Source organism: Phyllobates terribilis, unplaced genomic scaffold, assembly GCF_046119375.1.
Source record: "Phyllobates terribilis strain yellow unplaced genomic scaffold, ASM4611937v1 Scaffold_4__5_contigs__length_816908805, whole genome shotgun sequence".
NCBI classification, from domain to species: Eukaryota; Metazoa; Chordata; class Amphibia; order Anura; family Dendrobatidae; genus Phyllobates; species Phyllobates terribilis.
Genome location: NW_027362764.1, coordinates 27068352 through 27083988, shown reverse-complemented (window position 1 = coordinate 27083988; position 15637 = coordinate 27068352). Strand labels below are relative to the sequence as shown.

The 15637-nt window shown below is 45.6% G+C and overlaps 1 protein-coding gene across 1 annotated transcript in view; it reads right to left on the bottom strand.

Annotated features, from left to right (window-relative positions):
* Window positions 1-15637, bottom strand: part of LOC141264608 (obscurin-like) — an 870641-nt gene that overhangs the window by 807065 nt on the left and 47939 nt on the right. The window contains exon 11 of the mRNA XM_073676886.1: window positions 63-236. Within this exon, the coding sequence (XP_073532987.1) occupies window positions 63-236 (174 nt within the window). The remainder of the gene's footprint in view (window positions 1-62; window positions 237-15637) is intronic.

Below are 15637 nucleotides of genomic sequence, written 5' to 3'. Positions count from 1 at the left end.
ACAGTTATGGCTGGAGAGTGGGGAACGCTTATGTAATGCTGCGCGCTCTCCTCCATACAGACCTGGCATGGAAGTCCCCGATATCTCTGATGTTTCTAAAGATGACTGTCTTCTGTGTAGCCACAGCCTCGGGAATGTCGCTGCAGCTCTCGGTGTAACTCAGGTGATGGGTCTGGAGGAACTGCAGGTCTCTGACATACTCCTTCTCCGAGCCCAGCAGATCCTGGATGATGATGCTGCGGAGAATGAGCTCATGTTAGAGGATGTGATCACAGCAGGGAACGCAGACGGACACCCGGTAACATGTCCACGTCTACTGCTGGGAATAACCCATCATGCATCATAGATGGAAAGCAGAGCCATCATTATCTCCCAGCGCCACCACTCAGACCGCATAGTGCAGCGCGAGGAGAGACGTCATCAGTGATGTCATCAGTGACTTCAGAAAAAAAAATGATGTCATCAGTGCACCAATCACACCAGTGACGATGTCAGTGACATCAGAAAAAAACAGATGACGCCATCAGTGACACCAGTGATACTAGCGACATCATCCGTGATGGCAGTAACACCAATGACATCATCCGTGATGTCATCAGTGCACCAATCACACCAGTGACGATATCAGTGACATCAGAAAAAAACAGATGACGCCATCAGTCACACCAGTGATACTAGCGACATCATCCGTGATGGCAGTAACACCAATGACATCATCCGTGATGTCATCAGTGCACCAATCACACCAGTGACGATATCAGTGACATCAGAAAAAAACAGATGACGCCATCAGTCACACCAGTGATACTAGCGACATCATCCGTGATGGCAGTAACACCAATAACATCATCAGTGAAGTCATCAGTGACACCAGTGACACTAGCGACATCATCCGTGATGGCAGTAACACCAATGACATCATCAGTGAAGTCATCAGTGACACCAGTGACACTAGCGACATCATCCGTGATGGCAGTAACACCAATGACATCATCAGTGAAGTCATCAGTGACACCAGTGACACTAGCGACATCATCCGTGATGGCAGTAACACCAATGACATCATCAGTGAAGTCATCAGTGACACCAGTGACACTAGCGACATCATCCGTGATGGCAGTAACACCAATGACATCATCAGTGAAGTCATCAGTGACACCAGTGACACTAGCGACATCATCCGTGATGGCAGTAACACCAATGACATCATCAGTGAAGTCATCAGTGCACCAATCACACCAGTGACGATCTCAGTGACATCAGAAAAAAACAGATGAAGTCATGAGTGACACCAGTGATTCTAGTGACATCATTCGTGATGGCAGTAACACCAATGACATCATCAGTGCACCAATGATATGATGATACCAAGTGATGATGTCAGTCACATGAGAAAAAAACAGGTGACTTCATCAGTGACACCAGCGATTGTAGTAAATTGGTATCACGGCACTCCTGGACCAGGTGCATAAGCAGGGTCCAAAACCAACGGTATATAATATAAAGACTTTACCCTCATAAATAGGCTAATTTCATCTTTAATAGTAATATAATCATTCTGAATACTAGAATGCTATATTTTTTCATATTAGAATGAACATCTATAAAATAAAAAAAATAAAAATGTAAAAAATTTCCCTAAAAAAAATAAATGAATTTCCTTTCACGTTTCATTACCTTCCCTTTCCCCACCTTTCTTTCTCTTTCTCTTTCAATATATATAATATATATAATATAATGGTAATTCTTGAAATACATAATTGTGATTAAAATATATCTGGTGATGGCTATAAATAATTACATCGTACTGATCATAAAAATACATAATGATTATGAATCTAGTGTGTAAAAATTCATAAACAATTCATGAAATATGACAGTTACTTTTACAGAAATGAGATCTTCCTGTTCTCACACCTTTTCCACTATATGGATATTGACTCCAGTAAGACTCTTTTCTTTTAGTTTCTGGATCCTATTTGTGTCGTTCTGTGATATTTGCTCAGCAGGAGTTACCTTTATGTCTAATTTTTTGTGATGTTTAACTAAAAGGTGTCTGGACAAACTGTGCTTTAACCCCTTTTTTAGTGTTGTGTCTGTGGCCGTTCACACGCGACTGTCTGTGTAGTGCGGCCACGTATTGAAGACCGCAGGCACAATTGATCATGTAGATAACGTGGTCACTCTCACAAGTAAGGTGCTGGTTTAGGTTTATTCTCTCTCTTGTGCTGCTCATGTAGATAACATGGTCACTCTCACAAGTAAGGTGCTGGTTTAGGTTTATTCTCTCTCTTGTGCTGCTCATGTAGATAACATGGTCACTCTCACAAGTAACGTGCTGGTTTAGGTTTATTCTCTCTCCTATGCTGCTCATGTAGATAACGTGGTCACTCTCACAAGTAAGGTGCTGGTTTAGGTTTATTCTCTCTCTTGTGCTGCTCATGTAGATAACGTGGTCACTCTCACAAGTAAGGTGCTGGTTTAGGTTTATTCTCTCTCCTATGCTGCTCATGTAGATAACGTGGTCACTCTCACAAGTAAGGTGCTGGTTTAGGTTTATTCTCTCTCCTGTGCTGCTCATGTAGATAACGTGGTCACTCTCACAAGTAAGGTGCTGGTTTAGGTTTATTCTCTCTCCTGTGCTGCTCATGTAGATAACGTGGTCACTCTCACAAGTAAGGTGCTGGTTTAGGTTTATTCTCTCTCCTGTGCTGCTCATGTAGATAACGTGGTCACTCTCACAAGTAAGGTGCTGGTTTAGGTTTATTCTCTCTCCTATGCTGCTCATGTAGATAATGTGGTCACTCTCACAAGTAAGGTGCTGGTTTAGGTTTATTCTCTCTCTTGTGCTGCTCATGTAGATAACATGGTCACTCTCACAAGTAAGGTGCTGGTTTAGGTTTATTCTCTCTCTTGTGCTGCTCATGTAGATAACGTGGTCACTCTCACAAGTAAGGTGCTGGTTTAGGTTTATTCTCTCTCCTATGCTCCACATGTAGATAACGTGGTCACTCTCACAAGTAAGGTGCTGGTTTAGGTTTATTCTCTCTCCTATGCTCCACATGTAGATAACGTGGTCACTCTCACAAGTAAGGTGCTGGTTTAGGTTTATTCTCTCTCCTGTGCTGCTCATGTAGATAACGTGGTCACTCTCACAAGTAAGGTGCTGGTTTAGGTTTATTCTCTCTCCTGTGTTGCTTGATATAATACATTTTTGTTTGTGACTAATGATATCGCAGCAATGACATTTTTTTGATCCACATCTAAAAACCCCATGGGGGTTTTGTAGAGGGGTCTTTTTTGATCTTGAAGGAGAGAGGGGTTTCCCTAAGACACTAGGCGCAGCAATGTTCCTAATTGTAACCCCCCTCCGCAATGTGACACCCAGGGTCTCCGGTAGCCACTTTTTGAGGATGGAATCCTGTCTCAGAATGTGCCGATATTTTTTTAAAATCTGTCTTATTTTCACTCTTCCCTGGTTAAAAGCAGTAATAAAATTGTGATGCCATCTTGTATTCTTTTCTTTGTCATTTTCAGTTTTTGTACATATTAGTTTGTTCAGTGTGTATATCAGAGCACTGGGTTTTTTTTTCCTGTGGGTTTTTCATACAGACATTCATTTTGATTTTTTTTCAGGTGGGTTTCATAGGCTTCTGCTATCATTTTTTTTGGGGTATTTTTTATCTAAGAATTTTTTAGTCAGGATTTTGGATTGTTCCACATAATCTGTATTATATACTGAAAGAGAAAGAAAGGCGGGGAAGGGGAAGGTAATGAAAAATTAAAAGTGAAAGGAAATTTATTTTTTTTTTTAGGAATTTTTTTTTAATTTTTGCTATTTTTTTTATTTTTATTTTATATATGTTCATTCTAATATGAAAAAAATATACCATTCTAGTATTCAGAATGATGTTAGAGTGTAAAGATGAACAACTACCCACTCTCCTAACCCAATTAGGGTGTGGTGTCAATCCTAACTAACTAAAGAAAGGGAAGGAGAAAGAAAGGGAAAAAAAAGGGAAAAAAGGGGAAAAAAGGGGAAAAAAGGGGAAAAAAAGGGGAAAAAAAGGGGGAAAAAAGGGGGAAAAAAAAGGAGAAAAAACCATGACATCTTAGGAGTAACCAGTCTATAAAGACTGTCTTCTTGTCTTCCTTTGAAGTCCTTACAAGTGCATATTATACCTGATGAAGGCCGTTGCTGGCAGAAACGCGTTATTTGTTCTTAGAAAAATGTTCGAATATATCTGATATTGAGAAAAATAATTCATCTTTAACCATCCTTATCCTCCGGAAACGCCGAAAAAGGGAAACCTTCTTTCCACTCCACTATCCAACATGCAAGCCTTATACCAGGGCTGACATAGTTCCCACTACACGGATCATTTGATCCGACATCTAAAGGGTGAGTGCAAAAAACAAATATTGTTGTGGCAAATGCACATATTCATCTACACTTAGACTCTGCGACCCTTGTCTCCCCTTTTATCCCTCTTTTTAGTACCATTGGCAAGCATGGCGGAGGAGTTGGCTTTCTCCTGTCAGATAACGGTTCCTTCACCCCAATTGCACTGCCGCCCTCCATTACTTTCCCCTCTTTTGAGGTGCACTGTGTGCACATCTACTCCCCCTCCAACCTCCAGCTGGCTGTCATCTACCGCCCCCCAGGACCAGCCACCACGTTCTTAGACCACTTCACCACCTGGCTGCTTCATTTCCTCTCCGATGACATCCCCACCATCATCATGGGCGACTTCAACATCCCCATTGACACTTCCCACTCGTCTGCCTCTAAGCTTCTATCTCTCACTTCCTCCTTCGGCCTCGCTCAATGGTCTTCTGCAGCCACTCACAAAGATGGACACACACTGGACCTCATCTTCACCCGCCTCTGTTCCCTATCTAACCTCTCTAACTCACCTCTCACTCTTTCTGACCACAACCTACTTATATTCTCTTCCATCTCCTCTCCAGGTCCACAATCCCCACTCCACAAACCTGCACACCCTCGCAGAAACCTTAAACACCTTGATCTACATTCACTCTCTTAATTCCTTCTCCCTCTTACAGACATAAGTTCCTTACACAATGCAGATGGTGCCGCTCTATAGAACACCAAAATAGCTGCAGTACTCGAATCGGCCACCCCTCTCACACATACCAAAGCTCACAAAATCAACAGGCAACCCTGGCACACCAGCCTGATCAAAGAACTGAGGCAGGCTTCCAGAGTTGCTGAGCGGAGATGGAAAAGTACCACTGCAAACAGCACTTCATTACATTCAAACAGTCCCTCACTACTTTCAAGTCCACACTCACTGCAGAAAAGCAAGCATACTTCTTGTCAGGGACGGCACCAGCAGGATCATACAGTATCCCACCACTGCCACCAATTTGTCAGGGATTCCACCCACAGACAGTCAGGACGACACCGGGGAGATCACACAATATCTCACCGTGCCGTCACGCTGTCCGTATTTCGTCCGGAGTCACGAGCATGCGAACCAGACTACTCTCTACGTAGGTATCGGTAAGCGACCAGTGAGCGTATGGCTCAACACCCTGGGTTCCACAGACTGGAATCCAGGTTTAATGCCCTCCATACGGTCACTGTCAGCTCCACGATAGCCCAATTATTAATACTCTCTGCCACCACCAGCCGAGTTTTAAATATAATACAGGCCTGGCCGGACGCCTGCGTTTTGATAGCGTATATGGCTTCTGGGGAGGCAGTGTTTAAGAAAAATATATACAAGGATTTTACAAAGGGGACATTAAAATACATAGGCAGTTACATAAAATAAAACAGGATAAAAAAGTGAAACTTACACTATAAAGTTCGCTGCGACGACTCAATATAGGTGGAGGAGGGGCTCCCCGGTTGGAATATGCTGTTATTGAACAGGACCCATTGCTTATAATTCTTATTCCCCCCTGGCAATGAGTGCTCCTGTCTTTTCCATAATTCTTTTAAACCTAAGGGAGATCTGGCCACACGCCCCTTGTGGTGACATCATGTGGGCCGGTCTCCAGCCTGTACATTTTTATTAGAAATGCTAACTTCTGCGATAACTCATCGCCCGTTGATCGCAGAAGCTCGCAGACTACGCCATTTTTTCCCTTATGATTGTATCTTTATTTTGATATCACACTTCGTATAGCTGCAGTCTGCCATTCTGGTGTCTTTGCGCTGCAGCTCCCTGATTTTGGTTACAGCCCTGGAAAGGTACCTACACATTCCTGGGCTGATTTGGTCACTACCCATTTGGGTCTAGTTATTGCCGGACGTATGGAACTCATAATATCTCATAATTCATATCGGAGTCATCATGTCTGCAAATTCCCCTTTGAAGCTCGGAAGCAGCTTCAACAGTTACACGCAAATTAGTGCAAGCCTGCATTTTAATTACTTCCTGCGTCTTTCAGGGACGAGATGCTTACTTCCTAATGAAGTTATAACACTCCTTGTCTGGTCGTATTTGCATAAACTATTTACCAGGCGTGGACTAATTGGGGCTTTTGTGCTGAGGAAAATGGGACAGCTCGGTGTTGACAAATGGTGATCATTTGCATTAGACACTGTATGATTGTCATCTCTGGACAAACACTACAGCAGAGGGCATGGGAGAAGGGCTAATATTCTGATAATCTCTCCCTGACATTAATATTTTATAATATTCCTGACACTTCTCATCTCTCATATCCTCCCTGTTTCATAATCCTAAACAGCTATTCAACACTTTATCTCCTCCGTCCCCCAGCGCCTCTTCCATCTCCTCTCATCTCAGCGGAAGACTTTGCCTCATTCTTCAGGCAGAAGATTGATAACATCTGAGAAAGCTTTGGCCTACAACCCCTCTTCATAACTACTCAGCCCTCCTCCTCCAAAACCAGCTTCTCCGCAATCAAGGAAGATCAACATTCTGCTCTACTCTCAAGATCACATCTCACCACCTGTGCACTTGACCCGATCCAGTCCCACCTCAACCCAAACCTCACCACAGTCTTTTTCCCAACCCTAAACAATCTCTTCAACCTATCACTAACAACTGGTGTCTTCCTGTCATGCTTTAAACATACCTCATTCACACACATCCTTAAAAGGCCCTCCCTTGACCCATCCTCTGTGTCTAGCTGTCGCCCCATATCACCTCTCCCTTATGCCTCAAAACTACTGGAACAACACGACCATCTTGAACTGTCCTCCCACCTCTCCTCTTGCTCCCTCTTTGACTACTTACAATCTGGCTTCCGACAGCATCACTCTACTGAAACTGCCCTGACTAAAGTCACCAACAACCTACTAACCGCCAAATCCAAGGGACACTACTCTGTCCTCCTCCTTCTGGACCTATCCTCTGCTTTTTACACAGTGGACCATTCCCTATTACTACAGATTCTCTCATCTCTTGGCATCACAGACTTGGCCCTAGCTTGGATCTCGCTGTACCTTACAGACCGGACCTTCAGTGTCTCCCACTCACACACCACCTACTCGCCCCCTATCTGTCAATGTCTCGCCAAGGTTCACTCCTTGGGCCCCTGCTCTTCTCCATTTACACCTTCGGCCTGGGAAAGCTCATAGAGTCTCACGGCTTCCCGTATCACCTCTATAATGATGACACACAGATCTACCTCTCTGGACCTGATATCACCTCCTTACTAACCAGAATCCTACAATGTCTATTGGCTATTTCATCCTTCCTCTCTGCTAGATTTCTAAACCTTAACATGGAAAAAACAGAATTCATCATCTTTGCCCCATCTCAGTCAAACCCCCCAACAGACCTATGAATTAAAGTAAATGGCTGCTCGCTCTCCCCAATCCCGCAAGCTCACTGTCTCGGGGTAAACCTGGAGTCTAATCTCTCGTTGAAACCACATATGCAAGCCTTTTCCACTTCCTGCTGACCCCAACTCAAAAATATTTCCTGGATCCGCACATTCCTTACTCAAGAATCAGCAAAAATGCTAGTCCATGCCCTCATCATCTCCTGCCTCGACTACTGCAACCTTCTGCTTTGTGGCCTCCCTTCTAACACTCTCGTACCCCTCCAATCTATCCTAAACTCTGCTGCCCGACTAATTCACCAGTCCCCCCTCCTCTGTCAATCCCTTCATTGGCTCCCCATAACCAGGAGACTCTAGTTCAAAACTATGGCATACAAAGCCATCCACAGCTTGTCTCCTCCATACATCTATGACCTAGTCTCCCGGTACTAACCCGCACGCAACCTCCGATCCTCACAAGTTCTCCTTCTCTACTCCCCTCTTATCTCTTCTTCCCATAATTGCATACAAGATTTCTCCCGTGCATCCCCCTACTCTGGCACTCTCTACCCCAACATATCAGACTCTCGCCTACCGTGGAAACCTTCAAAAGGAACCTGAAGACCCACCTCTTCCAACAAGCCTACAATCTGCAGTAACCACCGCTCCACCACATTACTGCATGACCAGCTCTACCCTCACCTACTGTATCCTCACTAGTGATGAGCGAGCAGTAAAATGCTCGGGTGCTCGTTGCTCGGGTCCAGCACATTGGAATACTCGGGAGCTCGACCCGAGCAATGAGCCCAATGTAAGTCTATGGGAAAATAGAGCATTAATCCGGTGGCTCCCCCCGGCGGTCTGTAGGGGGCCTAAAAATTGCCCAAATCGATGGGAACAGTGCTCAAATGACTTGGGATCAGCATAGGGAAGACCCCTGGAAGCATTTCTGACTCCCAGGTCACTGCTGTGAACAATGTTGTCAGAGTATTACGCCACTTTTACGGACTCACAATAAAACATATAAAAACGAAACCAAAATGGATTTTCCTAGGAAAAATGTTAAGGAACATCCTTTCCAGGGTAATGACTTGTATAGAAGGCAAAATAAATAACCAAAAACAAAAATGATCCACCACACCTTGGGCTATGTTCACACATAGCATTTTTGATGCGTTTTTGCACTTTTTCATTGTTTTCAAAAGGAGAAAAATACATTCACCAGTAAATGTCATTTTAACATTTTGCTACCTTATCTGGCCATGTGGTGTGTGAGACATGATCAGACACATCCTGTTTCATTTATGAAGGAGGGACTCTGAAAGTCACAAAGCCTATTTTTATAGGGCCATCAGGCGGCCCTTACTATTATTAGAGGGCCATCAGCTGGCTATGCTTTGTAGTGGGTCTCCTATAGTGCTCTAGCGTATGCAGTGACTGCAAGGGCTGCCCAAAAATTGGAAAAACCCCAATAACCCTTTGAAGAGACATAGAGGGCCTGATTTAAAAAAAATAATTTCTCATTATTAAGGAGCGGGTCTCATATACTGTTATTGAGAATGCAGTGACTGAAAGGGCTGCCCAAATTTTGGAAAAACCCGAATACCAATTTTAAGATACATAGTGGAGGGCCTCAGTAACAAAATGTTCCCATTTTAAAGGAGCGGTTCTGCTACACAGTTATTGCGTATGCAGTGACTGCAACGGCTGCAGTACATGGGTTATAAAACATTTACCCCTGGGGGGGTATACACGAACATACTGTATAACAAACATTTCTTATGGGCATCATAAACACCCTTAAAAAAAATTATGTGGGTGTCGCATTACGGTCACCCTGGTGATATGGTGGTGGAGGATGAGGAGAAGGAGAAGGACAACAGAAAATAGACAAAATCAGGAAGCGTATACCCATGTGTGGGTGTGAAGAGGTGCATGGGAATACACCTCCCAAGAAAAGACACTGGATTTGAGTTTATGTTGCGCTGCTATCATTTGGTGGTGTTGAGAAGTCTGTCCCAATCCAGCCCGTGTTCATTTTTATAAGAGTCAGCCTGTCAGCATTTTCAGTTGACAGACGGATGCGCTTATCAGTTATAATTCCACCAGCGGCACTAAAAACCCGCTCTGATAAAACGCTGGCGGCAGGGCAGGCCAGGACCTCAAAGGCGTAGTGGCCAGTTCATGCCACGTGTCCAGCTTGGATACCCAATAATTATAAGGCACAGAGGAATCACGGAGGACGTTGGTACGGTCGGCAAGGTACTCCCTCAGCATCTTCCCAAACTTTTCCCTCCTTGTGAGAGTACCCCGCGCCTCAGGGCCTGTGTGATGGGAGGGTCTGAGAAAACTCTCCAAGACCTTTGGCAGTGTTCCCCTGCTGGATTGTATTTGTCTCTCTCTTCTGTACTCCTTGGTTGTCCAACAAACTGTGCCCTCTGCCGCCAGTGTTTTCAGATGGGAATTTTTTTTATAATTTTGCAACAAGGGCCTTCTGGTACTGCACCATTTTAGTAGACCTGCCCGCCTCAGGAATAAGAGATAGAAAGTTCTCCTTATAGCGTGGGTCTAAAAGTGTCACCAACCAGTAATGGTGATTTTTGTTACCCAAAATTTTGAGAATGCGAGGGTCACGGGAAAGGCAGCGTAACATAAACTTAGCCATGTGTGCCAGAGTGCTAACAGGCAAGACTTCCGTGTCCTCACCAAGAGGATGACTGACCATGCTCTCCTCCTCATCCTCCTCCCTCTCCTCAGGTATCCACGCTGAACAGACGATATAACAGTTGTGTGGGTAGTACCATCTATAGCACAGGAAACTAGCTCCTGTTCTTCCTCCTCCTCCTCTTCCTCATTGTCACCCAATCCACGTTGGGATGAGATGAGGCTTGGCTGTGTGTTATCACCCTGTATGGTTCCTTGCTCCATCTCATCGTGCTCCGCCTGCAATGCATCCTCTGTGATTGTGAGCAGCGATCGTTTCAGTAGACTGAGAAGCAGGATGGTGACACTAATTATGGTGTCATCGCTGCTCACCATCTTGGTGGAGTCCTCAAAGTTTTGGAGGATGGCACAGATGTCAGACATCCATGCCAATTCATCAGCTCTTATGTGCGCAGGATGACCTGAATACCGCCGGACGTTTTGAAGCTGGTACTCAACAACTGCCCTGTGCTGCTCACAAATCCTTCCCAACATATGCAACGTTGAGTTCCAATACGTGGGGACATCGCACACCAGTCGGTGAGCTGGAAGCTGCAAACGCTGATGAAGCACGGCAAGGGCGGCAGAAGCTATAGCTGACTTTCTAAAATGGGCACACACTCGGCGTACTTTGACAAGCAGATCCGGCAGATCGAGGAAGGCTTTGAGAAACCGCTGAACCACTAGGTTGAACACATGGGTCAGGCATGGTACGTGTGTGAGTTCGCCTCGCTTCAGAGCCGCCACAAGGTTCTGGCCATTGTCACACACGACCATGCCTGGCTGACAGTGGTGACAGCCACATATCAGCCTACTCTTTTAGAGCTGTCAACAACTCTTCAGTGGTGTGCGGTTTGTCACCTAAGCATATTATCTTAAGCACAGCCTGTTGCCACTTGGTCAAAGCAGTGCTGCAGTGCTTCAAGCTTCCAGCTGATGTGGTAATTTCAGAGATGGAGGCTGAAGAGGAGGAGGAGGAGGTGAAGGAGCTGTAGAATGTGCGTGCAACCCTGATTGACTCAGAGCCCGCAATCCTCGGTGTCGGGAGGACGTGTTCATTCCCAAGGTCCGACTGGGTCTCGGCTTCCACTATATTAACCTAGTGTGCCGTCAGCGAGATGTACCGTCCCTGCCCACAAGCACTTGTCCACATGTCCGTGGTTAGGTGGACCTTCCCAGTAATTGCATTATTGAGGGCACTGCTAATGTTCTGGGACACATGCTTGTGTAATACGGGGATGGCACACCGGGAGAAATAGCGGCGGCTGGGGACCAAGTACCGAGGGACGGCCGCCATCAGTTGCGAAAAGCTTCAGTCTCCACGAGCCTAAAAGGCAACATTTCGAGCGCAAGCATTCGCAAAATGTGTGAGTTTAGTAGTGTGGCCTAGGGGTGGGTGACTGCGTATTTGTACTTGCGTTCCAAGGACTGGGGTAGGGACAACTGAACACTGCGCTGGGACAAGGACGTGGACGTGGTTGTTGATGGTGGTAGTTGCAAGTGTGCAATGATAGGTGCAGGGCGGGAGACATCTTCACATGCGCCATGAACAGGGGATTGGCGTGCACACACAACAGCAGTGGTGTCACCCACAGACACTGTTTCTGGACCCTGGCGTTCGGCCCACCTAGTCGTGTGTTTTGCTGCCATGTGCCTGATCATGCTGGTGGTGGTCAGGCTGGTAGTTTTGTGGCCCCTGCTGATGCTGGCCTGGCAGATGTTGAAAATGGACTTTTTGGGGTTATCTGGAGAGTCCTTAAAAAGCAATCAGACTCAGGTAGACCTAACAGTTGTACTAGCAACGTCAATTGTGTTGGTGTTCCGAGGAACAGTTGCCCGCCTTGTGTCTGTGGCCACCACACTGCTTCTTCCTGCCTGTTGTGGTGCTATACCTCTCCCCCCCCTGTGTGCTGCTGTCCTCGGTCTGCATGTCACCTTGACAAGTTGGCAAGGTGACATGCAGAATCATGCAATGTTATCGTCCACTACCTCGTTTTCCACTTCCGCACTCTGGTCCTCCTCCTGACTTTCTGGCAATTGTGTCTCATCATCATCATCCACCTCTTGCGACAGTAATTGCACTTTCCCACCGTCGCCTTCATGGCTGCTCAAATATTTGGGCATCGCTACATGCGATCTCCTCTTGCCCCGCTTGAAGCTGGCCGGGTGAGAGGCCCGAATCTATAAATGTAAAAGTGAACATCTCTTCGGAGTGTCCAAGTGTGGGATCAGTTGTCTACTGGCACTCGGCTTGGTGGAAGGAAGGAGGATCAGGGTGAGGAGTATACGGTCCAGATTCACGGCTATTGAGACTTGACCGTGTGGGAGACAGGGTGGTGGAGGTGGTGGCAAAGTGACTGGAAGCATTATCTGCTATCCAACCAACAACCTTTTGACACTGCTCTGGGTTCAATAGTGGTGTGCTGTGGTCCCCTAGTAATTGGGACAGGAAGGTCGGGCGACAAGATGTGGGCGCTTGTTGTGGCACAATTTCAGCTTGCCCACGGCCTCGGCCTCTGCATGCACCATCACCATTACGTCCACTTCCCCGTCCCTTGCCACGTACTTTGCCCATTTTAAATGGTGGATAATATTTTGCACGGTCCCTACAAATTGCTGGATTTGTACTGCAGTAATATGTGATACGTCTGACGGACGCCAACGCTTTTAAATACCGGCCTTGTAGTTTCCTATTACTGGCAGCGACCACTTGTGAATAGCTTCACCAACACACTGCTGCCATACTGTAAAAGAAGGATAATATTTAGCATGGTCCCTACAAATTGCTGGATTTGTACCGAAGTAATATGTGATATGTCTGACGGACGCCCACGCTTTTAAATACCGGCCTTGCAGTTTACTATTATTAGTAGCGACCACATGTGAATAGCTTCACCGACACACTGCTGCTAAACTGTAAAAGGAGGATAATATTTTGCACGATCCCTACAAATGGCTGGATTTGTACCGCAGTAATATGGGATTATGTCTGATGATGGAAAAGATCTGGCTGTATTCTGCAGTGCTAAAAAGCAAATGGAGCAGTAAAATGTTGGACTCTTTATTTTCTTAAAAAGTATCAGGATTAAGAGCAAGAAAAAAAAAAGCCCTGATATCTAGACCAATGGCTATCTGTAACAGGCAGCAGCAGCAGACAGAACGTGCAATGGACACTATTGTGTTCACAAATTTCTCTGCCTGCCTAACTCCTGCTATCACCACTGAATATACGCAGCTGGATTAGTCCTCAGAAGGACTGTTTGTCCAGATGGATATGTATCCTGGTGTGGAATACCTATGCTTAACTATTACACCGCCAATTCTGTCCCTCACACAGCAGCACCTCTCCCTACTCTGCCTGTCTGAAGGCTAGACTGTGACGAGCATGGCGGCGCCAGGTCACCTATAGACCTGATGACGCTGTGCGGCCAGCCAATCACTGTAATGCCACAACCAACATGGCTACGGCATTACAGTGCATGGCAGGCAATCCCTGCACGTTCACTGACTCTCTAAAGAGCGCCAAACATGCAGGGTGGGGACCCGAGCTCCCGTCCGAGCAACCTCGGAAATACTCGCTGAGCGCCGAGCATCTCGAGTACCGTGATGCTCGGGCGAGTACCCAGCAGTGACAAGCACGCTCGCTCATCACTAATCCTCACCCATCCCTTGCAGACTGTGAGCCCTCGCGGGCAGGGTCCTCTCTCCTCCTGTACCAGTCATCGACTTATATTGTCCATAATTATTGCACTTGTTTTTATTGTGTATACACTTCTTCACATGTAAAGTGCCATGGAATAAATGGCGCTATAATAATAAGTAATAAGTACAGGGAAGCCTTTTGGATCCATGAGTTACAATCTCTAGCTCCAAAGGGCTTAAGTAGAGATTATGATTTACTCTCTTTTATTTGAGATACATTATGCTAAGTTACTCATCTATCTCAGGATAACATTATGTATTAGGGCTTAGCTGTTCCATATCCTATATAATGTATCTATTTAAATCTCTTTGAATTGATCAATATGTATGATATTTCACCTTGTTTTCCCTTTTTTTCCTTTTAGACCCAGACTTAATGTTTCCCCACTTGGGGCCAAAAGTCTGTTTACTGTTGGTCTGTATATTTCGACTGGTGTCTCTCATCAATCACATGATCCTATCACGACTAAGACATCTCTCAGATACATTGAATCTCTTGTGTCACGCGGTGGAAGGCGTATTACATGGAACGCGTATTACATGGAACGCGTATTACATGGAACACATACTACAGGGAACACATACTACAGGGAACGCATACTACAGGGAACGCATATTACAGGGAACGCGTATTACATGGAACGCGTATTACATGGAACGCGTATTACATGGAACACATACTACAGGGAACACATACTACAGGGAACGCATACTACAGGGAACGCGTATTACATGGAACGCGTATTACATGGAACGCATACTACAGGGAACGCGTATTACAGGGAACGCGTGCTACAGGGAACGCATATTACATGGAACGCATACTACAGGGAACGCGTATTACAGGGAACGCATACTACAGGGAACGCATATTACAGGGAACGCATACTACAGGGAACGCATATTACATGGAACGCATACTACAGGGAACGCGTATTACAGGGAACGCATACTACAGGGAACGCATATTACATGGAACGCATACTACAGGGAACGCGTATTACAGGGAACGCATATTACATGGAATGCATACTACAGGGAACGCGTATTACAGGGAACGCATACTACAGGGAACGCGTATTACATGGAACACATACTACAGGGAACGCGTATTACAGGGAACGCATACAACAGGGAACGCATACTACAGGGAACGCATACTACAGGGAACGCGTATTACATGGAACACATACTACAGGGAACGCGTATTACATGGAACGCATACTACAGGGAACGCGTATTACAGGGAACGCATACTACAGGGAACGCATATTACATGGAACGCATACTACAGGGAACGCGTATTACAGGGAACGCATATTACAGGGAACGCATACTACAGGGAACGCATACTACAGGGAACGCATACTACAGGGAACGCATATTACATGGAACGCGTATTACATGGAATGCATACTACAGGGAACGCATACTACAGGGAACGCATATTACATGGAACGCGTAT